The sequence below is a fragment of the Dasypus novemcinctus genome, chromosome 9 (genome assembly GCF_030445035.2).
Source record: "Dasypus novemcinctus isolate mDasNov1 chromosome 9, mDasNov1.1.hap2, whole genome shotgun sequence".
NCBI lineage: Eukaryota > Metazoa > Chordata > Mammalia > Cingulata > Dasypodidae > Dasypus > Dasypus novemcinctus.
The window spans coordinates 11009639-11035983 of NC_080681.1; the positions used below are offsets into that span (position 1 = coordinate 11009639).

The 26345-nt window shown below is 52.8% G+C and overlaps 2 protein-coding genes across 9 annotated transcripts in view; one reads left to right on the forward strand and one right to left on the reverse strand.

Annotated features, from left to right (window-relative positions):
• Positions 1–26345, forward strand: part of ST7L (suppression of tumorigenicity 7 like) — a 147163-nt gene that overhangs the window by 95331 nt on the left and 25487 nt on the right. Inside the window, exons 15-16 of one of the 8 annotated variants that reach the window (XM_004473612.5) lie at positions 22040–22111; positions 22575–22708. The exons of 6 other annotated variants lie outside the window; for them this stretch is intronic. In XM_004473612.5, coding sequence (XP_004473669.1) covers positions 22040–22102 — 63 coding nt within the window. In that variant the 3' untranslated portion in view covers positions 22103–22111; positions 22575–22708. Of the gene's footprint in view, positions 1–22039; positions 22112–22574; positions 22709–26345 lie in introns of those variants that run through there. One more of the 8 variants, XM_004473609.5, reaches the window with a different exon arrangement.
• Positions 1947–19757, reverse strand: WNT2B (Wnt family member 2B). Its single transcript, XM_004473615.5, has 5 exons — positions 19484–19757; positions 13839–14059; positions 12511–12788; positions 11178–11442; positions 1947–6446 (listed from the first exon to the last, which is right to left on the reverse strand). The coding sequence occupies exons 1-5, from the start codon at positions 19669–19671 to the stop codon at positions 6217–6219; spliced, it is 1182 nt and encodes a 393-aa protein (XP_004473672.1). The 5' UTR covers positions 19672–19757; the 3' UTR covers positions 1947–6216.

Sequence of the window (26345 nt, forward strand, 5' to 3'; positions counted from 1 at the left end):
GGCCCAGGTCAGGGAGCTATAGCATCCCAGATCTGTGATTGATGAACGTTGTATTCCTGCAGCTTTCCCTTCTGCCTGCACAGTTGGGGTGCAGGAGTGGGGTAGGTATGGTATGTGAAGGCTTATGCTGTCTCTAACGGAATGCATTCCAGGATTGAACAGGGAAGGGTTCCCTTTGCACACATCATCTCTCGAAGCTGCCTTTTCTCACTGTCTTGTACCTAAACAGAAGTCCAGGTTTTGAATAGGGGTGGGAAGAGGAGTTGAGAGCAGCAAAAGTTTTTGATCAAGTCAAATTCTGTTGTCTCCCTCATCTTGCAGGGTTTCTCTGTAGGATAGATCCCCCTCATCTTGCTATAAATAAATTTCTTGTCTCAGCTAAGGATCCTAGAACCTTTAGTAGGCCATCCTAGAACCTTTAGTAGGGCATTTGGCCCTGTAATAGGACTGTTTCGTAGCACTCTCATTCCATGGCCTTTCTTTCCTAAACCAGATGTTGACAGCATTTTTTATTAAAAAACTGGGAGCAGGTATAGCTTAGTGGTTGAGTGCCTGCTTGCCATGTTTGAGGTCCTGGGTTCAATTCCTGGTGCCTCCTTAAAAAAAAAAAAAAAAAAAAAAAAGAGTGAAGCCTGAAATTCTCATATATATTTTAAAAGTCCAAAGCCTTAATAACTTCCTCTCATGACTTCTCTTGACTGCTAGTAATCTATCCACATTTAGCACTAAAAATATAATAAGAATTACAAAACATTTAAAAATTCATTTTTAATATAAATCAAAGGGGGGGGGGAGTAAAAGTAGAAAGAACTAGGAGCCAGAGTTGATTAAACTGGAATGTTTTGTATGGTGATCATTGGTGGTGGTGGCAATGGTTGCAGAAATGGCAAAAAAAAGGGATTTGTTACTGAGGTTAGGGAAGGCCTCATCTGCTCCTTTCATAAACTGTGCTTAGATATTCTCTCCTGGCAGTCCTAGAACTCCTACAGTGCCTGAATATTTTGTATCAGTTTGTGTCTGGATGGTGCTGGAACTCTGATACTCTCAAACCTCGGCCTCCTCAATCTTGGAGGAGAGTACACAGGATTTGAAGTCTTTGAGTTCTGAGCCATTCACTGTCTAGGTAACCTTAGAAAATCACTGAACAGCTTCTAACAGCAACTACAAAATGAGATTAAACCCTACCTCACAGGGTTGTTGGGAGGATTATAAATTTGTTAACACATTTTGTAAACCAAAAAGCTTTTTCTGAGTATCATTGTTATTTTTGGGGAAGCCCCACCTTGGAAGTTGTCAGATAAGCCAGCTGTGCATTAAACTATCTTTCTTTCTTTTTTTTTCCCTCACTGTTTATTTAGCCTTTCTCTATTTGGTTAGGCCTGCTTACAGGGACTGGTAGTATTGAAGTAAAGCCACCAGATTTTAGCTCCTTTGGTCAAGCGGAGAATTCCCTTCTGACTGCTCTATCCATAGACTCATAAGGCATAAGGAGAAGTGAGCAAAGGCAATTTTTAAACCAGGATAGTTCAGAGTTAGGGGGCCAAAGGGAGGATGCTTAACTTGCTTTCTCAAATCCAGAGTGACTAAAATATCTTATGTAAATGAAGAATAGTCACAAAGGTGCTCAGAGATAATTTAAGCCATGATTGGGCAGTGGACAGAAGGAGTTTATGAACTCTCTCTTCTGTCCTTTTGACCTTTGGGGTCAGGGACAGGCATATTACTGACACCCCACTGGCTACTGTCTGAGACCTGCCAAGTGCCCAAAGAGAACCACAGCTTCTGGGAAAGCTCAGTTCAATGCAGCAATTGTGACATATTTATTATCCCAGTAAAGCCACTGCTTGTCTCCTCTAGTGCCTCTCTTTTGGGAATATCATCTCTGGAACTCAAAGCTATCCTGTTTTCTAAAGGATAAGAGTCAAAGAAAACAAAGCAGGTCATAAGAGCAGCAGGTTCTGTAATTATACTTCGTTCCAAGCGTAGGAAACTGCCCCATCATTCACACCACAAAGGGCACACATCTCACTGCCTCCCTGCATGAAGTCATGAGAAGGTATAGGGCCTCAGCCACTCTGCTTGGGTGGTAATTCTCCACTGTTGTTCTCTCCATGCCCTTCTTTCATTCTTTCCCCTCTCCCCCCACACTCCCAGGGGAGTACCAGTCCCCAAACTAAACAGCTGCCTGCATGCTGATAATGTAACATTTTAACATTCCTTGGTTAGTCCTGGACCCTTGCTGTTAGTGTGATTTTAGACCGATTTGACTGAAATCTAGTTGCTTTTTTTTTTAAGTGTGGGGAGAGGGAGGATGGCCAGAACTCCTCCGTAGCCCCAGAGAGAAACTGTGTTCCATATTTCTACAGCGTTTGTGTGTGTGTATCCTCATGGTTGTGTGCAGGCTAGTGGGGAGGGCAAAAAAAGTGCAAAGGAAGCACGTTTCTCTTGTTTTCCAAACACTGCTTCACAGATGCCCAGCCCCCGTAGCAGCAGCCGTTCCCATGTGGAGGGTGGGGGCAGAGGCCTCCCGCAAGGCCATCAATAACCAGGTGTGAGCTGCAGGTCTCTCTGTAATGTGAAGCTCTCCCGTATTTCATTTCTGCACCCAGGGGGCGGCTCTGCAGGATTGCTTACGGAGAGCTCTGTGTCTGGCACCTCTCTCCACAAGGCCCAGGCGCCCAGGGTCCCACCGACCTGCCCAGGAATGCATCACATTGTTCTCTGGTGCTGTAATTTGGCTGCAGAAGCGAGGCTGACAGCCTCCTAGGGATGAGAAATAGACTCTTGCTGGTAGTCCTCCCTTCTTCTCCCCAGCTAGCTTGGGCTCCTACTCTGTGACCAGTGAGGATATTTAAATAAAACCTCGGAAAGACTGAGGAAAAAATCATGGTTATCTCTCTTATATTAAGCCATACAGGAACCCATGTCCTGAGTGGGCCTGAGAATTTGGCAAAGATTTAGTGCTGAGGGAGGTGAGAGAGAAAGGAAAAGAAATTACTATCAGGAACAAGCAGGAATAGAAATGAGGCAGTGAGCGTTCACGAGTCACATCTACAAGACTTTTTGCAGATAGACCCTCTGGCCAGGCAATGCTTGTTTCTTTTAATTAGTCTGAAGTTCCTGGTTTCATTTTTCCAGCATCACTCTAAGGAAGAGTGTGGAGTAGTACTACATTTCAGGGCTGGTAATAATAAAGGATGGCTCTTATCTGCAGTGTTAGGTTAAGGCTGGCATTCTTTTTCATGAGAGAAACTGGCCACAGGCTGTGCAGCTGAGGTACTTCAGTCATGTGCCTTCTCTAAAAGCTTCTGAGGTCTTTAACGGGTCGAGTTTATGTCTTTTAAAGTAACCTTATATCCAAGGAACACCTATTGTAGTGCATTATACCTAAATATTTGTTAAACATTAAAAGAAATGAGGATGTGCAGGAAGGAGTGGAAAAGATGGGAGAGGCGAGGAGATTACTATCTGGGGACAGACCTCAGTTGAATAGAGGGTGAATGGGAGAAGAGGTGATTAACAGCAAAGCTAAAGTGGAGCTCTCACTGCACCAAATTACGTTTCTGTTTTACTGTGTATTCTAAATAAATTAGTTTCTGTTTGTGTAGTGTAGAGTGGACAGCAGTTGTCTAAAATCAATTAGAATGCAGAGGCAAGCCAAGGACTAAGAGGGGAAATTAACTGCTTGGCCACCGTTCCTTTTGGGGGCCACACAGTCTCTGTGGTGGGGCTCAAATGGACCTCCTTCCTCTTGCTATCCACTCAATTAGCAAACTTCTTACCCTCCACACAGCTTCTTCTCTTAACTATTTATAGGAAATTGCCAAATTTGGGTCTTTGTGAACTAGAATTTGGTACTCAAGGAAAAGAGAGCAGTATGAGGTACCAGAAGAGGTCTACTTTCTTGCACAGGGTGATAGCCAAAAACCAAAGAACAGGTAATAGAGCACAGGTGATTTCACTCAGGTCGACTCCCATGGAAGCCAGTGCCATTCTCTACGTGGTAACCTGGATGCTTTTAGGAGAGCAGGGGCTGGTTGGGACCTGGGGCTCTTCCCAGTGGCCCGGTAGAGGAGGCAGCACCCTTTTGTAAATTCATGCAGCCTTATTTTTGAGTTCAGCTGACCATGGCCCTGTATCTCCTCACTATCCTAAAAAGCTCTCTTCCTCTTAATTCCAGCTCAAGATGTTAGAAGCTCTTCGCCTCCCTACTACTTTCCCCTCCCTAATCTCACCATTGGCCATCAGTTATCCAGTTGACTCCACTCGGCAAGGAAGACATTCCCCTGGCCTGACTCACTCAGTCCCATTTCTCCACAGGAATCCCCTCACCACAGACCACAAGGGCCCTGACTAGCTCATGTTTTATGTTAATGGATGTGAAACTGGAGCAGATCCCTTCACCAAAAGAAAAACCACCCTAAACTCTCCCACATAGATCCCAGCAGGTTACACAAATATTAGTCCTATCATCCACATAAGTCTGCCCCTGTGACCCAGAGCTGTGGCTCCCCATCCTCCTGCTACCTATGCAGCGGGAAGCCGCATCACAGACATGTTGTGAGGACCCCAGGGGAGGTTGGTGAGGAACTTGGAAAAGCAAAGCAGTGGCCTATATGCACAGTTCCCTGTGGAGGCCCCACATTGCCTGCTGTCAATATTTTATGGTCCTAAATTGAAGGTTCCCAGAGAGATCGGGATGGGCTGGGCCAGTCAGGAGCTTTGGTGAGAATATCTGTTGGCTGGAGTTAATGAAAGCTCAGTATCTGAGAGAGGTTCTTCCTGTCATTTTACAGCTGAGAAAACTGAGACTCAGGTAATTTAGGCGTCTTGTTCAAAATATCAAAAATAGTTAAGTGGCACAACTATAATTTTAATACAGCTCTGTCATAACTGCAAATTTCTACACCATTTGCCCCTTTAAAATATCAAAGGGCAAGAGACAGCTCTCCAAGTCACATGAAAGTAGGCCATCAAGTCTCTGGAGACTCCACTTCAGCAGACAGGTGATGGGTGGGAGCACTGAAGGACCCCTCACACACACTTAAGCCAAGCATAGGGTGAACAATAAAAATCACCAGGACTTGGAGAGCTGCTAAATAAAGATTTGCTGAATAAATGGGAGGCAACCTTCTAAGCTGGGTAACCAGCTTAGAAGGTTTGGCCTGAAGGCCCTGCTCTCTTTATCTCATCACCAGTGGCTCCTGTGCCCAGCTTCAAGGGCTAGGATCCTTTCCTAAAGAATTACCAAAGCCAGAGAGCTCCACCTGCCCGGTGTACACTGATGCCTCCTGTGAGCCCTTTCGATCAGGCCTGCTTACCCTCTCCCACCCTTCATGGTGTATCTCTAATTTGGTGTTTCCCACATCTGCTTAACACCAGAATAATGCATGGAAAGTAAAAAACAAAAAGCAAAAGACCCAAGATCTAACCAGACTTATTACTAAACTCTCTCTCAAGAGTGCCCGGGGTATGCTAATGACATGTTAGGCTTTGAACCACTACATGCCACCTCAGTTTTACCAGGCAGCAAGTGAGCAAAGGAGGTGATGCTGTCTGAAACAGGTTGACAAGGGAAGAGAGAGATTGGGAGAGAAGGAATGTTTGTGTCATTATGTAATTCTTTCCTTACAAAACACAGCAGTTTATAAACAAATGAGCCTGTGAATGGCACCTTGTCCGCTAAGGCTAACTTGTCTAGCAGTCCCAGGCTCCTGATAATGGAAGAACGTTGTAGTCTAAGAGTTTCGTTCCGGGGTAACAGGCAGTCTGCTTGAACTGACTCCAGGGAAGGGACATGCGATTTCATCTCTGTCCCATCTACCCTTAGCCAGGTAGGAACAAAAAGAAGCCTTCTCCAGGTACCCTTCTCATATATGCAAGAAGTGTCAGGACACCTGGGAAAGGGAAAATGAGCTTTGACCAGGTGCTTTAGTGCAACTCATATCAATCCGAAGACCCCTACCTCTCCCACTCTCCCTTCTAACTCCTGGAGCAGGAACCAGGAAGCCATTCAGTTTCTTACATCTCCTGTCAACTCCTTCCTGGGGCTAAGGAACCAGCCAGGACACCAGGGCTTCCCTGGATTACTCTCCAAGTACTTAAATAGAAGCTGCAGCAGCCCAGAGTTGAGGGTGGAGGAAGGTGTGCATGCAAGGATCTTGTGCTCTGGAGATGGGAGGTTTGAAGTGAAGGACTAGTGAGGTATCCGTTTGCTCAGGTCTGGTCCAGCCATTCTGCCTTCTTGGGGGCCTTGCAAGTGTGGACGTCCACTGTATTCCTGCACTCCTTGCACCGCACAGCACAGCACCAGTGGAATTTGCACTCACACTGGGTGACACGGGTGACCCGAGTTGTGTCATACCCTCGGCCGCAGCACATGATTTCACAGCTGTCTGTCCCTTTAGATGCCTTACTGCAGACACGGCCTGCAGTACCTAGGGAACCTGGATTGGGGAAGAGAGAAAGTGAGGAGAACCAAATTATCTCTGACTTCAGCTTCTCTGGGTTCCCTTACCCACAACATCCCCATAAGGAAGCCAGAAAGGATTCCTTCTCTTGAAAATAGATCCACTAGCCAGGATGAGCATCTCCTCAGTGCCCTCTGCACCAAGCTTGTTTCTCCCACAACCCAACTTCCCCAGAGGCCATTGACTTCACCTGCAATTCCCTCCCTGCCAATACACATCTCTATCTCTATATCGTCCTTAAAACTGAGCGTTAAAATGTTCATAATTGCTAAAGCTGAGAGGGGTTCTCTACTTTGTGTATGTTTGAAATTTTCCATAAGAAAAAAATTAAAAAGCAAAACAAAACAACAACTCTATAATTTTTCTCTTCTAAGAAGTCTTTCTACAATTCTGGTTCTGCTCGCATTTGTTTTATTTTGATCCTTAGTTTATATCTTAGGTTGTACTGTACAGGAAAGCAGTATATAGCATGACTGCTAAAAGTATGGGCCCTGATGTCAGATGGTCTGACTCCAGATCCCAGTTCTGCCACTTATTTTGGCTATATGATTTGGTAAGTTAATTAATTACTCTAGACCTTAGTTTTCTCACCTGAAAATGGACATATTAATAGCCCCTAATGCAATAGACTGTTAGGTTATATCTGTAGTCTCCGTTATACTAAGGCAGTGAACTGATTAGAATAACTGTCTGGTAGCATATCCCTAAGGAAGGAAAAGGGATTTTCTTGTCTTTACCCCCTTAGAGTAGAAATTCCTGAAGGGCAGGGATGGTATTACCCCCTGCTCAGAACCTTGGTTTCAACAAGAAGAGATTCTTCCAGCAGATCGTAGCATACTAGAATTTTGGATGGTGAGACCCTAGAGGGCCTTTTCCTTATAAATAAGGAAACTGACCCGGAGAAGGAAAAGTGACCTTCTCTGAGGTTCAAGAGAGGGAGCAGCAGTGGTCTTCACATTTTACTGGAAGATGGGAAGAAAATGCTAGAACATCTATATTTCTTTTTTTATCTCATCAATTTAAAATATCTGTTTCGTATATGTGTTTTATAATATACATATTAGCACAGTGGAACACAGATATAACTTACAAATAAATATACAAATATTGGAGGTACATGCTCAAAAAATTTTTAATGATAGAACACAATCCATAATATTAGGAGACTACTGCTTAATTCCCTCCCCCCTGCCCACCCCCCACCAGCGGATGGCTCCTTTGTCTGTTTACTCATTGTTTTCCACTCATTGTCTGCTCATTGTCTGTTTGCTTCTTCTTTAGGAGGCACCGGGAACCAAACCCAGGACCTCTCATATAGGAGGCAGGCACTCAATTGCTTGAGCCACATCTACTCCTGGTTTGTTTGTTTTTTGTTTCTGTTTTGTTCTCTGTCCATTGTTTGTTGTCTGCTTATTTTTGCTCGATGTCTGCTCACTGTTTACGTTCTTTAGGAGACACTGGGAACCAAACCCAGGACCTCCTATGTGAGAGGCAGGCACCCAACTGCCTGAGCCACAGGGGCTGACTGGGCCTACTATATATGTCATTCCCCTACCTCCAAGGGCTGGGTCTTAAGTCCTCTTGTGCACCAAAAGCCCCTTCTACACTGTAGAGCTGTACTCCAATATGGTAGCCACTAGCCACATGTGGTAAATTTAATTTTATTAAATAAAAAATTTAGTTCCTTAAGTGTAGTAGCCATTTTCCAGGTAGTCAATAATCACATGTTGCTAATGGCATAAGTGTAGATATAGACCAGTTCTATCATCACAGAAAGTTCAGTTGGCCAGTATTGCTTTGGGAATGAATTCCTAGCTCCATACTTCCTTCTGGGATATCTTATACCCTTTGAATTTCAGGCATCATTTTGGGTTTTATGAGACCTAATTTTATGCCTCTGAGAAAAGCCAACACACAAATAATTCATTCTCCCTCCTAACTTGAAATATCATTCCCCAAAGGTGCATTTTAGTTATGGTGGTATAGGTTTACATGTTAGATATTATGACATTATTTCCAGGCATCCAAAGAGTAACCTTCTGAATTATATTATGTGGAAGGAAATCACACCTAGTGGCAAGAAATCTCTAAGAGAACCAGAAGGGGTCCTCCAATCTTTATTCTCCTAGCACCCTGAAAAAAACACAAAATACCTTCTCTGTTATTTGGGTGGAACCCCACCCTGTTTCTGTGCCCAGTTTTGCTCCGAGTCACTTGACTCTCCAGGAACGACAGTGATGGGTGAAAACAAACAGTACTGAAGACAGCTGGGGTTTTTGGGTCCATCTCACTGACTGCTGGGTCTGCAGAAAAAAGCTTAGGAACCCAGTGACAGTAACCCAGGGAAGAGCAGCTGTGGAACATTGCATGTCCTTCCTAGTTTAACCTGTCTGCACCTGAGGGAAGAGTCAGGATGGCGACTTCCACTCTCGTGGGGGAAGACCATCTCTCTTCAAGCTTCTCCAAATATTCCACCACACATCTGGACAGATCGAAAAACAACTATCTGCTATTAACCTTGTGGGTTCTCCACTTTCCTTTCTTCCCCAAGCCTCATTTCAGGATCTTCAGCGGCAGCCCCTGGATAAAGCCTTTTCTTTTCAAGGCCAGTCATGGTCCGTTCCCAACCTGTCTTTCTAGCTTTAGTCTCCCTTACCCAAAACTTTCACTCGGTCAGAATGATGTGCTCCCATCCCTGGAGCAGATCATATGCTTTCACCTACCATGCTGCTCATGTACAGAGAATATATGCTTGTTGTTCTCCCTGGCTACCCAGATAATCTTTACATTTCAAGGAGTAGCTTAAATTCCATATTTTCAAATAAACTTATCTTGAGTTCTCTGCTCTCCAGTGACTTTTTTTTTTTTAATTAGAGAAGTTGTAGGTTTACGGAAAAATCATGCATAAAATGCAGAATTCTCCTATACCAACCTATTATTAACACCTAGCATTAGTATGGTACATTTGTTATAATTGATGAAAAAAAGCTGTTATAATTGTACTCTTAACTATAGTTCATAGTTTACATTAGGGTGTACTGTGTTGAAAATTGCTATGATTTTTGTTTTTTTGTTTTGTTTTGTTTTTTTAAAGATTTATTTTATTTATTTCTCTCCCCTTCTCCCCTGTTGTCTGCTCTCTGTGTCTATTTGCTGTGTGTCTTCTGCATCCACTTGCATTATCTGGCAGCACTGGGAAACTGTGTCCCTTTTTTGTTGCGTCATCTTGCTGCATCACCTCTCCGTGTGTGGTGCCACTCCTGGGCGGGCTGTGCTTTTTTTCATGCTGGGTGGCTCTCCTTGTGAGGTGCACTTATTGTGCATGGGGCACCCCTACACAGGGGCAGCCCTGCATGGCACAGCACTCCTTGTGCACAGCAGCACTGCGTGTGGGCCAGCTCACCACATGGGTCAGGAGGCCCTGGAGATCGAACCCTGGACCCTCCATATGGTAGCCAAACGCTCTGTCAGTTGACTCACATCCACTTCCCTCCTATGTTTTTTGAACTTTTTATTCTTGTAACACAGACAATCTAAAATTTCTCCTTTTAACCGAATGCAGTTATATAATTCAGTACTGTTAATGATGTTCACATGTTGTGACCTTCACCACCACCCATTACCAAAGCTTTTCCATCAACCCCAATAGAAGCTCTGTATAATTTATGCATTTACCCCTCTCTCCCTACCCCCACTCTGGCCCCTGGTAACCTGTATTCTAGTTTCTGACACTATGAGAGTCTGACTCTGTACTTACTCTTATGATTTTATATCAGTATTTGTCTTTTTGTGTCTGGCTTATTTCACTCAACGTGTCTTCTGGGTTCATCCACATTGCCATGTATATCAGGAACATCATTCTTTTTTTTGGCTGAATAATATTAAATTGTATCTATATACCACATTTTATTTATCCTTCATTGGCTGATGGACATTCAGGTTGCTTCCATCTTTTGGCTGTTGTGAATACTGCCTCTGTGAACATCAGTGTGCAGATACCTGTCAATTCCCTGCTTTCAGTACTCTTGGGTATATACCTAGTTGTGGGATTGCCAGCTCGTATGGTAATACTGAAGTTAACTTTCTGAGGAACTGCCACACTCTTCTATAGTGGCTGCACCATTTTACATTCCTACCAACAATGAATGAGTGTTCCTGTTTGTCAAAATGCTCCCCAACGCTTGTTATTTTCCACTTTTAAAATAATAGACATCCTACTGAATGTGAGGTGGTTCTCACTGTAGTTTCGATTTGCATCTCCCTAATGTCTAAGTGACTTCTCTCTTTGTAGTTGTCTACTTGCGATATATCATTTCTTTAGCTGGGCTGTAAAGAGCCAGAGGCTTAGGACTACATCTTATGCTTCTGTGTAGCCCATATATTGCTTGGTAATGAAAATAGGTGATTCATTTAAGTAGTCACTAAGTATGCCTATTGTATCATTGAGGATGGGGATATTAAGGCTTGATACATAACCTCAGGCCTCTAGAAGCTGAGTGACCTCTCTTCTCTGCTTGGGCAGCACTGAGCCTGGCAGACTGAGGGATGAGTCAGCAATCTCATCACCAGGTTTTCATGGGGGAAGGAGACTGGCTCCTTCCACAGAATCCCCTTCCCTGACTCCTGAGACTGAACAGACCACAATTAACCAGTGGTGTCTGTACTCAGGACTGGAGTTCAAGGTCTCTGTCTGCTTTCCTTACTTACCTGCAGCCTTGTCCAAGACACAGTAGTCTGGGGAGTTGTCAAAGTAGACAAGGTCAGTTCGGGTGGCACGACGATAGCCTTGGCGGGCTGCTGTGAAATTGGCGCCATCCTGGGTGGCTGTCACCTGCACAGCACCATCATAGCGCCGACGCAGGTAATCACCTGTGCGGCGGAAGTCTGACAGTGCACGCCAACAGGTACGCAGGGTACAGGAGCCACTCACCCCATGGCACTTACATTCCAGCTTCAGAAACCGCCGCACAGCCTAAGAGAGGGGAAGCAGGTTAGGGAGAGGCAGGTAAGGGAGAGGCAGCCAGTGAGGGCATTTTTCAGTCATCCCTGGAGCCAAAAGGATGTGTGCTCTGAGGTCTGTTGGACATGGGCCTGGCTGACTGTGGTTGACTGTTCTCTCCCTCATCAAAAATCACCCATTCTTCCTGATTGGGACTGATTGATTGCTTGTTTGATTGATTATGCCGCCGCTTGGCCTCGGGTGCCTGAGACACAACCTGGAGCACTCCAGGGGCACCACGAGGGCTGGCGAGGAGCATTTGCATGCCGCAACAGCGAGAAGGCCCCTCCCTGCTGTGGAGAGGGGCCGGGCCTGGAAACAGAGCCAGGACAGGCAAGCGAGGGATGGCCACTCGGTTGAAGAGCTGGATCCGCACCCCTGCCCGCCTCCACGCCAGCCAAGTGGGCGGGGAGAGGCGAGGGGCCCACGGGCAAAGCGAGGGGAGCAGTCCCGTTCACTATGAACGTTGTCCCTCATCTGGTGCAGCTTAAGCCTGGCCCAGGGGGAGCACACCACCAGTGCATCGATCATATACTGGTAAGGTTTAAAGAACCTCTTCTTGCAGGACCAGCAGTGCTTTTCTTTTCACGATGGCCCGTTTGAACTTTAGCACCATGGGATTCTGTCCATGATTACAATATGCTTGTACATTCTCTAGTTTTCACATTTTTAGGGTGCTGGGTACCATGCCTTGTACTTCTGTAGCATGCAGTTTTCCAGCACTGTATTTGGCACATAGGAGGTTCTCAAGTACCAGTGAACTGAGTAGACCAAAGTCTTACCCTCTTCAGTCTCCACGGAGGCAGTCACTTCCCTTTTATCTCTTCTGTTTCCTATTTTTTGCCTTGGTAAAGACTGTGTGCCTGGTTGGACCTAGGTGTACCTGAGCTCCCTTGCATTTAGTACTCCTGCCCCAGGATGTTGGGACTCTTGGAAGTGATCCAGAAGCCTTCAGCTCTTCTACCCTGACATTTAGTCCATGTTCATACATACTGGTCACCCCAAGTAAAGATGAATGTACATATATACACGAGTACTGACCGTGCGACCACAGCGGTTGTTATGCAAGTTCATGAGGGCCCGGGCGTCCTTAAGCTTCTTTTCCTTGGCATCCACAAAGGCCTTGGCAAAACGGACACCATAGTGTATGTTGTCACTGCAGCCGCCCCAGTCAAAGTCCCCACGCTGGTCACGGTGTCGGCCACGAGTATAGGGGTCACAACTGCACACACTCAGTTCACCCTGGCTACAGGCACGAGTGATGGCGTGGACCACCCCTGCTGACGAGATGGCATATACGAAAGCTGCCTCTCGGCTGCCTAGAGGAAGAAAGGTAGAGGTGTGTTTTAAGAAAGAGACCTGCAACCTGTCTCTTTCTTCAGCCCATAGAACTCTGATCTTAGACCTCTTCTCCTTGTCTTTCCCAGAGTCACACCCACATCCCCTTTACTCAAAGTGCCTTTCCCTTCCAACCATTCCCCAGTGTCTGACCGCTTCCCCTCCGCCTCACTACTCTCTACTCTGTATCCACGGCTTTGTCCATCTGACTTCTTGAGCTGACCTATACTCTTGCTTCCTGCTAAACTCCTTCTGTCTGTCCATTGGAAAGTTTCATAGTGACTCATCCCCTCCCATCGAGTGCCAACCCTGGCTCTTCTAAGCCTGCCTCAGTCCACATTGCACGCTTTTCAGGCCCACTCTGCTGGACAGTTCCCTGACAACGGCAGCCCCCCGCCCAGGGGTCAGCCTGTTTGGAGAGACAAGCTACCTTCCCTTGCCTGCTCTCCTTCCCTTCCTGCTCTTGGAGACTGATGAGTCATCACCCCTGCACCCCTGACACCTCTAGATTCCCATCTCATTCCCTTTCTCCTAGTTTACTGTTTAGCTCTACTTAGCTTTTTGCTGAGCTAGGGCCAAGCCACTGACTCTCCAAATATTTACATATCACCTTTCTGTTTATCCCTTGTTCCTATTACTGGAGTGTTGGGGTGAGGTCAGTGATGGTGGTAAGAGCAGAGCATCCATTCCTTCTCCTCTGCCTTAGAGTTCATGGAAGACCCCAGGTTGGGAGTGGGAGATGGGGAGGTTGGAGAAAGGAGGGAGAAAGACAGAGGTGCTAGGGCATGCTCTACTTCTGCCCCATCACCCCAGAACACAGGGATTTGAGGGGTGCCTGCCTACATACAGGGTCTGCATAGATCCTGAGGGTCTGTTCCCAGCCTTATCCTGGGTTGTGCCCACATTTTTTCCCTCTAGTTATGAAGTAGTATGTAGGAGGGGGGAGGCAGAATCATGCTTACCCTCCCCCTCCCCCCTCCCCCCAAGCATAGAAAGGGAAGGAAGCAGGGCAGGATGGAATAGGCCCCTACTTCGAAGCATGACACGGCCGAAAACAGTGTGATCGCGGTCCAGCGTGGTGCAGTTCCAGCGGTGGTGGCGGAACTGGTGCTGACACTCCCGGATCCATTCTCGGGCACCCTCGCCCACTGAGCGCATGATGTCTGGGTAACGCTGGCACAGCTGCCGCTGCCTGCTCACCAGACCAGGGATATTGTCACAGATCACTCGGGCCCCCAGTGCCCCAATGTACCTGCGAGGAGGAGACAGCCCCGTCAGAGCATCCTGGACTTTCTGCATCAGCCAGGGGAATAAGAAGGGCAGGGGAGCGGGGTTTGGCATGGAGACCTTGGCAGGATTCCTTGCCTTTCCCCCAACCCACACTTCCTGAGGCTCATGGGCAGAGCCATTCCCACAAGCGCTGGAGAAATAGGCAGATGCAGAGATAGTAATTGTGTGGTCTCCCACCACCACCAGTTCCCCAGCCAAAGGGACAAACGCTCCCAGAGTGCAGGCCAGGCCTATGTCATACATACAGAAGCAGGGCACATGTCACACAAACCCAGTGCCTGTTTATTTAGTAAGCATGAAGAGCCGCACCGGAAAATAAACTAAGAAAGCAAGGGTCTGAGGAACACTCTCACACCCAGTCCCGGAGACGGTGTGTCCTGTACAGCCAGTCCATTTCCAGTCCTGAGTTTTGGGTAAGAAGACCCCTTTCTTCCCAGGTCTTTTACAGTCATCCTCCCCAACCTTCCGAGCAGTGTCCCCCAGTGACCCTGGCATATGCCGGGGTTGTTTGCAGAAGTTGTCACCAAGGTGACTCTCCCTAAACTCCAGTCCCTGATCTACCCAATATGAGCAATTATAAGGAGACTCAATTGGGGTGGCTACTAGTAGGTTGCTAGAGTCGTTCTCAGATTTCTTGAGGCATTATTTTCTCTTCACTCAAATACTCTTAGCCCTGGACTCCACCAGAGGCCTCAGAAAGAATCTTTCAGGGAGAAAACAGGACTGCAGTGCCCTTTCTCCCCATGGGCCACCAAGGAGGATGGGACCCATCCACCCACTCCCTCCAGCTCTACTTCTTACTCCCATTCCAGATCTCCAGCCCCAGAACACCTTCCTTGATTGGTGGGAATTCTCTATTCCCCTGCCCAAACACTTCAAAGCGATGCCCTCTCACTCCTTTTCTGAACAGGTGGGGGCCGGTGAGGGCAGTTCCTGCTGCAGACAGAAAAGATTTGGTCTGGGCTGTGAACGAGGCTGTGGTTTGGGAACGGCCTCAGATGGGCCTAGAAGTGGGTGAGGAGAAGGGAGGGTGGCCAGCGGGGGGAGGGGGAAAGCTAGACTGCCCTGGGCCTTGCGCCCCAGCCCCCCGCATTCCCACAGACTGGATCACCACTGGTGACACCAACTCAAACAAACACAAGGAGGGCTGATGCTTGCCTCTTAGGAGCTCAGCAGAGCTGACGGGGCCCATCTGTCCCGTGGGAGGGGTGAGCGGGCGGGCCTGCCGCTGACAAACCCCATGGAATCAGCATCCCCAGCACTGTCCATCAGGGCAACAGCTTCCAGGAACAAACAAAATAAACACCCGGGGCTGGAAAGGGCTGCCTGACGCACAGCCTGGAGTTACACCCACTGCAGTGGGGCTTTGTTTGGAGAATTAAGATGGTTGGAATTGGAGCTGGTCCCTGTCTCACCACCATTCTGCTTCCCCAGATCAGCCGTGGAGTACTGCTCTACGCAATGTAGGTCTTTTGGTTTGTTTGTTTGTTTTTTATTTTTACTGGGGCTTGGGAGGAAGGGGGTTAGATGGGAATAGGAGACCAATAATCCAACCCTCTTGAGACAGTCTGAAGTGAGGCAGGCCAAACTCTGGCAAAAAGTCCTTCCTGTGGTCTGACTGAAATCCATTCTGCTGCAGCCCACATTGGTCCTTCTTGTTACATCCTCACTGAGCGTGGGAACATCTCTTTAGAATCTGAGATGAGAAGATAATTAGGTTTCTCTACCACCACCTTTTACCCCACTAAGTAGTTGCTTCAGGACCGCAGAATATGATGCTGGCCTGCTGGCCATAGCCCTTTGCAGTCAGTGTGGGGCTGAGCCGAGACCCCCCCCACCAGCCCTCGGTTCAGCACATGCCTGCAGGATGCCTGCCCTGCGCCCAGCACGGAGCCCGTCTGTTAGCACACAAGCACGCTTAAGACAGCCCGGCTGACAGTCTGGTGAGGAGCCAATGCCCCTGAGCCTCTGGCTTTGTTTTCCCCTCTAGAAGTCACTTTCTCCCCAGCCTCCTGCCCCAGACACCCGCCTGCTTCACCTGTTTTTGACCAATTCATTCCTTTTTCTATCCTCTTTTTACTCAAAGTGTGGTTCCCCAGCAGCAGCCCTGGCATCGCGCAGGGGGTCTGTTAGCAGCGCAGAGCCTGCGCCGGCCTCCAGCCCCCTGGAGCAGAGTCTGTGTCTTAAAGATCCGCAGATGACTGGGATGGACTGACTGTTCCATGAAGGCAGGGATTTTTGTCTACTTTTGTTCACTTCAGTATCCCCAGCACCTAAAACTGTCAGCACTTAGTAGGTACTCAATAACTATTTGTTGTTTAAATCCCTAACCACTGGGATTCACCACCAACATCTTCGCTATAAAACTTAATTTCCTTTACAGCTTTACTCCTTGTTGAGATTGCCAGCCTGTTGGCAGATGTTTTATGTTTGCATCCTTTTTAATGAGGCCAGGGCTTCTCTTCCCCCCACCCCTCACTTGCTTTGTGTTTTTACCACCCTTAGTGTACCTGGTTGTAGCCCAGCCCATATAACTCCAAACACAGGGAGGAAACTGTTACCCAACCTGAATCTTTTCTTAATACAGCAGCAATTGTATAGTACTTTACACTTCACAAAAACATGTTATTGCACAAAAATTCTATGAGTAGATGAAGAAACTGAGGTTCAGAGAGATTAAATGATTTACTCAGAGATACCCGGCTCTGTCCATAAGGCTAAGTAGGAGGAGAATCAGGATTAACCACAGCTACCTGATTACAAAATCCTAGCTCATTTTCATTCCAGGGGTTAGAGACACACAGCGCTTAACGAGGAATAGGCCAATCTGGCTCCAAAGTGGCGTGACCTTGAACAAGTTTCTTACCACTCACTCCTCTCCCATCCCTCACTTTCTTTGTGAAAGGGGATAATAGTAGTACCTGCCTCACTGGATTATTTTGCATTCATAATGTGTTCGGCCATAGTGCTTGGTATTTAATAAGGGCTCGTTAAATGGCAGCTGTTCTTGGTGACAGTAATGATATTATACCATTCTGTGCCCCTCTCCCTTTGGGAGCCCATAAATATAATCCTGCTCGTATTATTCCTTCACCCAAACCCTTGCAGCATGCAAAATGGGCCAGGGAAGCACATGACTTAGGAGCCCCCTATCTCTCGTGCTGTTGTCACAGACTGAGAAGAGACCATCTGCTTCCTCCTCCAGTGTAGAGTGGGGTGGGAGAGGGGTGGGTGGAGGGGAAGGGGAAGAATCTGGAGCTAGGAGAAAGGTCAGACGTAGCTGGTGATAGTGAGGACCTCCTGCTCCGGAGTGGAACAGACACGCCCTGCCACAGGCACCCCTTCCAGCGGCTGTACAGAATGTCAGTCTTGGGGGGGACTTTCCTAAGGGAGAGAGAATCACCCTGGGGACCTGACCTCCTTTCGAAAGCCCCTTTCACCTTGCCTCGGAAGGCAGGGCCACTGCGCCAGGCATCTGGGGCCTGCAGCCACGGCAGGTGTGGGGTAAGGAAGCCAAGAATCTGTGCACCCTCTCCCATCCTGCCCGTTTTTGCCTTCCTCCATTTCACAGCGACTGCTGGGTCCCTCTGGGGCCCCACTAACACCCTCTTCCCTCCCCTCTCCCCCAAGCTCTTCTACCCAGGAGTTTTTCCAAAATTTTTAATATGAACCACGTGGGGAGGGGAGGGTACTAGAGGGAAAAGGATCAGGGAGGAGTAGCTGAGGGGAGGAAAGAGGTACTAGGAAGAAGCCCCGCTGAGTCTTTCGGCTCCTAATTTCAGGATGCTGAAATGACCAGAGTGACACCTTCCTAGGCTCAGAAGCAAGGCACCTTGCACACTGGTAAAGAGGAGCCCCAGAAGCAAACTGCCATCTGGGAGAGAAAAGGGCGGGCAGCCGGCACCCCTCCTCTCCTGACAGGTCCTCAGGACAGGCACGAGCCCCTGCCAGGCCCAGCACAGGAAGGCAAAGGGTGGCTTCCATCTCTCCCTGAGCTTGGAAAGGCATTTCTCTTCATTCCTCTTCTTCTCTCTCCCTTTCCTGAGGAATGTTTCAAGCCAGATGTAAGATATAGGCCTCCTCGCTCCCCACCCAGAACCGCCCCCCCTTGCCTTCCCCAACACTGCAGAGATAAAAAAGATCCAACGAGAGATTTTTCTGAAACAGGAAAACAGAGGTGGGGGTTGGGGACGGAGAGACGCGCATCTTGAAATGATAGGAATCTGCGCCCGGCGCACTGGCCCCTCAGCAGCCACCCCTCGCCCTTCCAGCCGAGATTCCAAGTCGAGAGGAGAAAAGCCACAGGGGAGAAGAGCCCACATGACGCGGTGTTCGTGGGGAGTTCGTACGGAGGAGCAGCGGGGGTGGGGGTGGGGGGGCACTGCGTGGCAGAGGAGCCACAGCCCGGTCTGGGGGCCAGTGCGGTGGGGGCTGGAGAGGAAAGCAGAGAAGATACGGTCTCTTCTCAGTCCAGCCCCCGCCAGCCCTTCTTCCCCCTCCCGCAGCCCGGGAAGCTGGAGGAGAGCAGCTCGTCTCCTAAGAGCAGGCAGAGAGCGCGCCCCGGGCCCGCGGGGCACCAAGGAGGGACTTGGAATGCCATTTGCCTCAGCTGCGCTCCGGTGAAGTGTAGGAGTCTAAAGGCCGGCCAGAGAGGGCCTCTCGGCGCCTGGGGACCCCAGCAGTCCTCTAGAGAAGGGAAGGGGAAGAGGGGGTGGGAACGACGGAGGAAGGGAGACATCAATGTTCGAAGTGACATCCTCAGACCCGGGGCTGGAGACAGATGCCGAGACTGTGCAAACCCAGGTGTCCGGTGCGTTTTAACAGCGGGAGTGAGCAGGGGTAGCTGTGCCTCTTTCCATTCCTGAAGCTGCGCTGTGTGCTGCCGCCTCCCGCGAGCCTTCAGGCGGCCCCGGCGGGGAGGACCACCGAGCGGCGAGTGGGCACTTGCCAGCAGCCGCCCCTCTCCAGCGCCCAGAGGGCGCCTCAGGCCACCGCGGGCCCCGCGAACGGCCACCGCGGGCCCCGAAGGGCGAACCCACGGGTTCTTTAACCCAGCCTGGAAAGAAATTCGGAAGGTAGCGTCTGCCGCGTGGAGAGTCTGGGGAGCCTCGACCACGCACGGCTTTGCTCCAGATGCCCCGCGCCCCCCTCCCGGGCGGCGAAGGCACGGCGCCCTCGGCAAGACCACTGCGTAAGTCGCCGGGTCTTGCGCCTCCCGCACGCCACTCGGCGACTTCGGTGACGGCCCTGCCCGGGTCGCCTCTGACGCCAGCGAAGCAGCAACCCGGCTCCCCGGCAGCCCGGGCCGGGAGCTCATCTTCCCTCCAGGCGGCTCTAGCCTCTGCGACCCCGCGCCTCGCCCGCCCGGCCCGGCAGCCCCACTCACCACCAGGACGTGTCTACGCGGGCCGGCAGCGCCAGCAGCAGCAGCAGCAGCAGGCAGGCGAGGCCTAGGCGGGCCGGCGCCCGGGAGCCGTCGGGTGCCGCGGGTCTGGGCACGGGCGCAGGGACAGAGGCGCGGGCGCGCCGAGCGGGCAGCTGCGCGGCTTCCTCCGCACCCCCGGGCCTCAGCATAGCTCCCCGAGACTCGCCCACTGCGCGGCCCTGGGGGGACGGGGCGCCGGCGGGGGGCCTCAGGCTGCTCCCACCTCACCCCCCTGGGGGCCCATGGGCTCGCGGGCAGCTGCGGACCTCCCGGGGAGGAGCCCGCGGGGCGCAGCCCGGAGGCCGCCGGCAGCGCGCCGAGCCCCGAGGCCGGGCGGCGCGGTGCGGGCGCGGGGTGCGGCGTCAGGCGGCCGGCGGCGCCGAGTGGGGCTGCGGCCCGAGTGTGCGGACAGCCCTTCAGGCCGCGGGCTCTCATTGGACGGCGCGGGGCGGGGCCGGGGACACGCGCGGCGCTCGGGGCAGCTCCGCCCGCGCCGGCCCCCGAGCCCCGCGGCGCCCGAGGTGTGGCGGCGCCTCCGCCCGCGCCCCCACCTGCTCGCGGGGTGCGTCGAGGCGCGGCGGCGCCCCACACCACCCGGAGCGCCCGGGGCCCTCCGAGACCTCGCCACCGGGTCCTAGCGCCCTTCACTCCCAGCCCCAACCCCGGGGGTGCGGGCCAGGCGCGCGGAGGAGGACGGGGGCTGCAGCCCCTCCGCTCTGTCCCCCAGCCCACGGTGCCTGTCGACCTGGCGGGAGGCGAGCACCGAGGCCGCACTCCCACCCTCCCTCTGTCCATTCGCCCGCTTCTGTGAAATGGGTAGAGTCTTGTCTCCGCCGCAGGGAGCAGCCCCGGGGGGGCTCTCAGCTCTGCCTCGGGGGGGGGGGGGGGGGCGGACGGGTCCAGGGCTCCTCGCCCCTGGCTCCTCCTTCCCCCAGCGAAGTGCAGACGTGGTGCCCACCCGTCTGCCAGGCTGGGGGCTTCCGACGCGGACGTCGCGCTCACAGCGGGGGCTCGGGCAGGGCTGCCTCTCCGTGCTCCCCCAGTGGCCCCGTCCCCCACCCGCTGCGGGCGCGGCTACGCGTAGGAAAGAATCAGAACCAGCTGGGCGGCCTGCCCCAACCCGAGGCCAGGGTGGGGGTCCTGCTGAGAGTGGAAGCACAGAGCCCTTTCTCTCGCCTCTCCACCCTGGTGTCCTCCAACCGCCACCGCAGGGGTGTGGCAGCTCGGGGAGGGCTGGGGAGGTGTCTCCCTTCTCCCGGGCACTTCCCAGCCTAGCAGTAGCCTTGGGGGCAGAGTGGCCGGGCTGAGGCCTCAAAGCCCCCTTTAAAACCCTCGCCTACCTACGTCGTGAGAGGTGGCCTGGGATCTGACCAACTCCTCCAGCCTCCGTTTCCCCCTCCTAGCCCCTGGTCCCCAGGCGTCTTTTGTGTCTCTCCGCAGTGATTCACCTGAACTATAACGTCCTGGTATACACCACGGGCTGGAAACTGCCCATCCCTCTTAACCCCAGAAGCATTGTCAGGCCTTGGTGGAGGGGCAGGGGTGGGGTGGGGAAGCGTTAGAGACGCCCCCGAGTGTGGGCACAGCTGGCTGCAGCAGACACCACAGAGGCAGAGACAGGGAAGAAGAGCCCAGAAGGGCCGGGATTTCCCACTCCCACCTCACTCCTTTGCCTGCCCTTTCTGAGGCAGGGGGTGTAGTACACTGATGAATTCAACAGATATTTATTTATTCCCTACCCTGTGCCAGGCGCTGAGGACACATCAGTGAACAAAGCAAAACAAAACAGTTTCTGCCCTCACGGAGTTTACATCTCTTGGGGGAAGATAATAAATAAATAGTAAACATCATAAGCAAAACATGTAGTATGTCACCAAGCGGTAGCGCCATGGGGAACACAGAGCAGGGTAAAGGGGATGGGTTGCTGTTTAGGGGTGCCACTAAGGTGACATTCCGGGAGCCCATGTGGCTCAAGTGGCTGAGCACCTGCTTCCCACACGGGAGGTCCCGGGTTCTGTCCCTGGTGCCTCCTGGAAACAGACAGACAACAAGCAAACAAAAAGGAAACCAACTCGGAGGAGCCGATGTGGCTTGGGGTGAGCACCGGCCTCCCACACACATGGCCCCAGGTCCAGTCCCCGGCCTGGTACCTCCAAAGCAGAACAACACAAACAAAAAGGTGACATGCTGCTTGGTGAGGCAGCACCGCAAACAGAGGGGCACGCCGTGCAGAGAGCCTAAGGTGGGAGTGGGCTGGTGTGCAGGGGCCAGCCGAGAGGGGCACCTGCTGCAGGGTCAGCCAGGGAGGAGGAGAGGAGTTCAGATTGGGAGCAGGGGTGGTCCACCCGGAAGGGGTGCAAGCTCAGGGTGGGGCCGGGCTGGAGTGGGTGGGGGTGGAGAGGGCTGAGTGCAGAGTCCAAGAGGGGCCAGCCCGCGGGCCACAGGAACTCCGATCATGTCTCTCCCTGCCTGCCAGCCGGCCCCTGTCCCCACCTCTCTCTCTCTCTCTCTGTCTAGGGGGCTGGAACTGACCTTGCCCTTTCCTTAGAAAGGAGCAGACCCTATGCTGCGCTCCGCTGAGCAGGGCAGGTAAGAGAGGAGGGGACCCAGGCTCCTTGCTGGCGGGGCCCCTTTCCTTGGACCACTCCTTCACCTCCTCCCAGTGCTGCCCCACCCAGATGCTGCGCAGTGGCCTCCAAGCTCCAGCAGCCTCTCCCAGCCTCCCCTGAGCACTTAGGCCTGGGTGTGACTCTGGCGGTGTCGATTTCTACATATGGGCCTGGGGTTGTGGGGTGGGGAGCCCGAGATGATCACATCAGTCCCAACCATGGGTGGACCCACTCACTTGGGCCCCACGCTCACGCCTGAGGCCCTTTCTTCAGCTGTCTTCATTGTCAAGTGGGACCGTGTCTTGGCACCACACAGAGGTCAACTCTTAAAGCATGGTTCTGAGCTAAGGGGACCCGTGAAACATCAGCAGCCCCTGGAAGCAGGGAAGGGGGTGGAGGGACAGACTTCTCCCCAAGGCTTACAGGCCACCTCTGCCCTGCAGTGGATGGCCCAGGGTGGGGCTCCACTCCTTGCTGTCCCTCTGGCCTCCCCGCTGAGCCCCCAGCTCCCCTGGAGGACGCCCAGGCTACACGAGCCAGCTGACGGCCAGAGCTGCACTCAACCACTTAAGGAGAGAACAAATACGGAGCCAGAGAAGAGGTTTTCTGGGATCTGCCACTTTGGAGCTTCAAATCTGAAAATAAACTTCTAGTCTCAAGGTCTTAGACACCAGTGGAGAGCTCAGCTCCTCACGCAAGAGCCAGCGGTGGGGCTTCCAGGCAGAGTCAAGGCCAGAGGCAAAGGCTGGCCCCTGCCCTGTTCCTCCCGCTCAAGTTTCCGCCCCCACTCGGGCTCCGGGGAGCGAGGGGAGGAGTCATGGACTTGGGAGCCAAGTTCTGGTCTGGCGGGCCTGCACGGAGTCAAGTCAGCACTAACTGAGCACCTGCTGTGTGCCCGGCTCTGGCCAGGGAAATCTAGATGACCCAGAGTGATGAAAGGGGCTTATTCCCCAGGCATTTGCAGGCAAATGCAATAAAAACCACCTGAGAGGGACACTAGGCTCTGCTGGGGTTCGTGGCCGCAGCGTCAGCAGCAACCGGAGGAAGGACCCCAGTCACGGCCAAGGCTGCTAGGCTCCCCCGTGTCTCCTGCAGGGCCGCTTCCACTCAGCCGGCAGGGCAGGGCGTTCCCCCTTCTTCCAGGTGGCATCGCAGGCTCCTGCCCTCTCTAAAGCAGGTGTCTAAAGGAGAAGGCTCCCTTCCACCCTTCAGCCCTCACCTCGCACTTCGCTCCCCCGCAGGGCCACTTCTTTCACCCATTCCCAGCTGTGCGTGGCCGCATGCTTTTGAGGTTTTACTGGCCCTGGGCTGGGAGTGGAGATGAGCTAAGGGGAGCTCGGGTGTGGGCAAAACAGCTCCTACTCCGCCCTGGTCTAGAAGCCACCCCCTTCCCTGGGCCCCTCCAGCGATGACCTTCTCTCATTCCCAGTGGGTGGGAGGTGGCGTGGATGGGAATGAGCAGAGAGAAAGGCCAAGAAGGGGCTGGGGGAGGCTTGGACGGGAGTCAGGAATTCCTGAGCCTGCTGCTTGCCCCAGGGGCCCTGAGACGCCGTTCCGAGATTTCGTTGCAAACGGAGGCAGGTCTTATTTGAAGGCAGGTGTCTGGGGGGAGAGAAAGGAGCTCGGGAAGAACCCAGGGGCTCTTAGGGCAGGGGGAGCCACGCTTTGTGCAGAGCCTGGCAGTCCTTGCTGTTTACGAGCTCCCAGGTGAGGCGTGGAATGCGGCTCACAGCAGCCAGGCCAGGTGGCCTTTGGAGGCAAGGAGGTCCAGTCTCAGCCCTGCAAAGGGGGGTCGGTGGAGCAGGGCTAGGGACAGGGAGCCCGCCCCTATTCCCAGACAGAGGCTGAATAGGAGGGCAAGCTGCTCCCCAGGGGGGCCAGGGAGAAAGTGAGAGAGGGAGCTAAGGGTGAAGGAGAAGGAGTGGGGGGTAGAGGGGGTGCACGGAACCACGGGGGCAGGACAAGGGGTCTGGAGCCTTTAAGCGCTTCGGTTGTAATCAGACTGGAGCCAGGCAATTGGTGGGCAGACGGCCATCCTGGGCGGGTGGCCCAGGAGCTGTGTGAGGCCAGTGGGCGTGCGCTGGGATCCTGGGTGGTCACTGACCAGCCTCTCCTCAAGGGAGGGTGGCTCCCATTTTGTCCTCAGCCCCCCCTCCCAATCTGCCTGTATCAAATAAGCTAAGCATTACACCCTCTTTTCCTCCCCACTACCTGTCCTGGGCCCCAGAATGATCTGGAAGCAAGATGTGCTTCCAATGGATGGAAATCTGCAGAGCCTGCTGTCTGCCCAGCTCCCGCTCTGCCTTAGCCTGATCACGCTGCCTCTTGCTCTCCCCATGTCTCTTCTCTGTGTCTCCATCTCTCCAGATTGTTTTGTCCCCTCTCTATTAGGTCTCTCTCTGGCTCATGTTTCTGGCATGCTGTGCCTGGTCTGCTTCTCTCTGTCTGTCTCCATTTGTCTCTCTGTGGGTCTGCATCTGCCTGCCTTTCCCCATCTGTCTGGACGTCTGTCTGTCCGTCCCTCTTTCTGAATTCCCAGCTCTTGTCGCTGGCTGCCTCCTCTGCCTGCCTGCCGGTGTGTCACTGCCGCAATGGGTGTCTCCATCTCCCCCTCTCTGTAGGGGTCTGTATGGTTGTCTCTCTCTGTCACTCCCCCCATCCATCTCTCCCTGTCTTTTCTGACCCTGGTGGCTTTGAGTCTTAATCTTGCTCTCTCTGACCCTTTGTGCCTTTCCTTGTTTTCCTCTGCGTGTCTCTTCGTTCTCTTTGTCTCTGTCTCTCTTTCTTGTTCTCTTTCTCACACCAACCCCTGCAATCCCCGCAATCCAGTGCGCAGTGCGGTGGGCTAGAAGAAATCAGAAAAACCCAATCCCCGCCCCACCCCCCCAACCCAGCCATGCGCTCTTTTGCATTGCTCTGCAAGCCACTTCGTAGCTCCAGGCCTCAGTTTCCTCGCTGGTGAAACAAGCAGGGTAGAGATCTGGCTTCCTCTGTGGGAACCTCTTTCTTTTTCTCTCTCTCTTGTTTCTTGTAGCACAGCCGGCCCGGTCGCCCTCCAAGGCCTCTGCTTCTCTCCCTAAATTTGACCCTGAAGTTAGGACGTCTCGGGACCCCGGGGGGCTGGGTGTCACGCACTGCCGGCCAGCAGGCCCCAGAAGGATTCCTCACTCCTGCAACCCCTTAAGCAGCAGGGGAGACAAGGTCCCTTTCTGGGGCCATGTCTGGGATACAAACCAGATTAGCTCATCTCTCTAATCCTCTTTGTGCTGGGGCCTCTGCCAGGCAGGGACACCCACGGCGCAGCGCGAGGGTGTGTGTGTGCGTGTGTGTCTGCGCGCGCACAGATTCTTGGAGAAGGCAGGGTACTGACAGTTCTCCTCCCTCTGCTACCCCTTCCTGCCTGAAAATCCCCCATCAACAGCCCTTGCTGTGGAAGAAATCTCGCTGGACTTGAGCCAAGGCAGGTTTTCACAGACCCACCCTGGCCCTCCCCATCGGACCCCCCCCCCCCCCCAGGGCTAGATCCTCTCGTCGGCTGTGGAAGTCACTCCTGGTATCCCCCTGTTCCCGAAAAGCCCAGAAGTCCCCCCCCCCCTCCCGCTTTCACACATCGCCCGTGGAGTCCGTGTGTCTGTGCTTCTGCCGTCTTTCCATCCCTTCTCCAACAGCCTGGCGTGTCAGGCCGGTCGCAGGCGATCTGGTGGTGGAGGGGGGCCGGCAGGCCCCAGACTTCACACCCCAAGCCGGAGGCCTCCAGCCGCTTCCCGAAGTTTCCTTCGGAGAGGTCGCTCTTGGCTGATAAGATCCAAGCATTCTCCGTGCCCAATCACTACCCTATTTTCGAGGCAATTACAGAACTTATTGTATCAATTAGCCTGCCCTGCGGCTGCAGCGGTTCAGCTCCGGCTGCCGCGCGCCCGCGGAGGCAAGGGCGGCGCGGGGCCGGCGGGTGCGGGGCCGGGGGGTGCGGGGCCCGGGGAGCTGTCCGCCGGCTCTCAGCAGGGCCCGGCGCGGGCGCGCGAGGCGGGTGTGCGCGCTTCTGCGCCCGGAGCCGGCCGCCTCCGCCCGCGCGCGGGGCACCCGCACGATCGCCCCTGCCCGGGGCGCCACACTGCTCGTCGGTCGTGGCCCCGGGGGGCGAGCCAGCGCGGCCAGGAGCGAGCGGGGGGCTCCTGGGGCCGGGCCCCTTCTCAGCCCCTCCCGGGGCGCCTCGC

Excerpts from the sequence above, each read along its gene's own strand:
- WNT2B (XM_004473615.5), bottom strand. The coding sequence starts at position 19,671 with ATGCTGAGGCCCGGGGGTGCGGAGGAAGCCGCGCAGCTGCCCGCTCGG. Across the intron at positions 12,789-13,838 it reads CGGCCGTGTCATGCTTCGAA|GCAGCCGAGAGGCAGCTTTC; the intron begins GTAGGGGCCTAT and ends TTCTTCCTCTAG. Across the intron at positions 11,443-12,510 it reads ACAACCGCTGTGGTCGCACG|GCTGTGCGGCGGTTTCTGAA; the intron begins GTCAGTACTCGT and ends CCCCTCTCTTAG.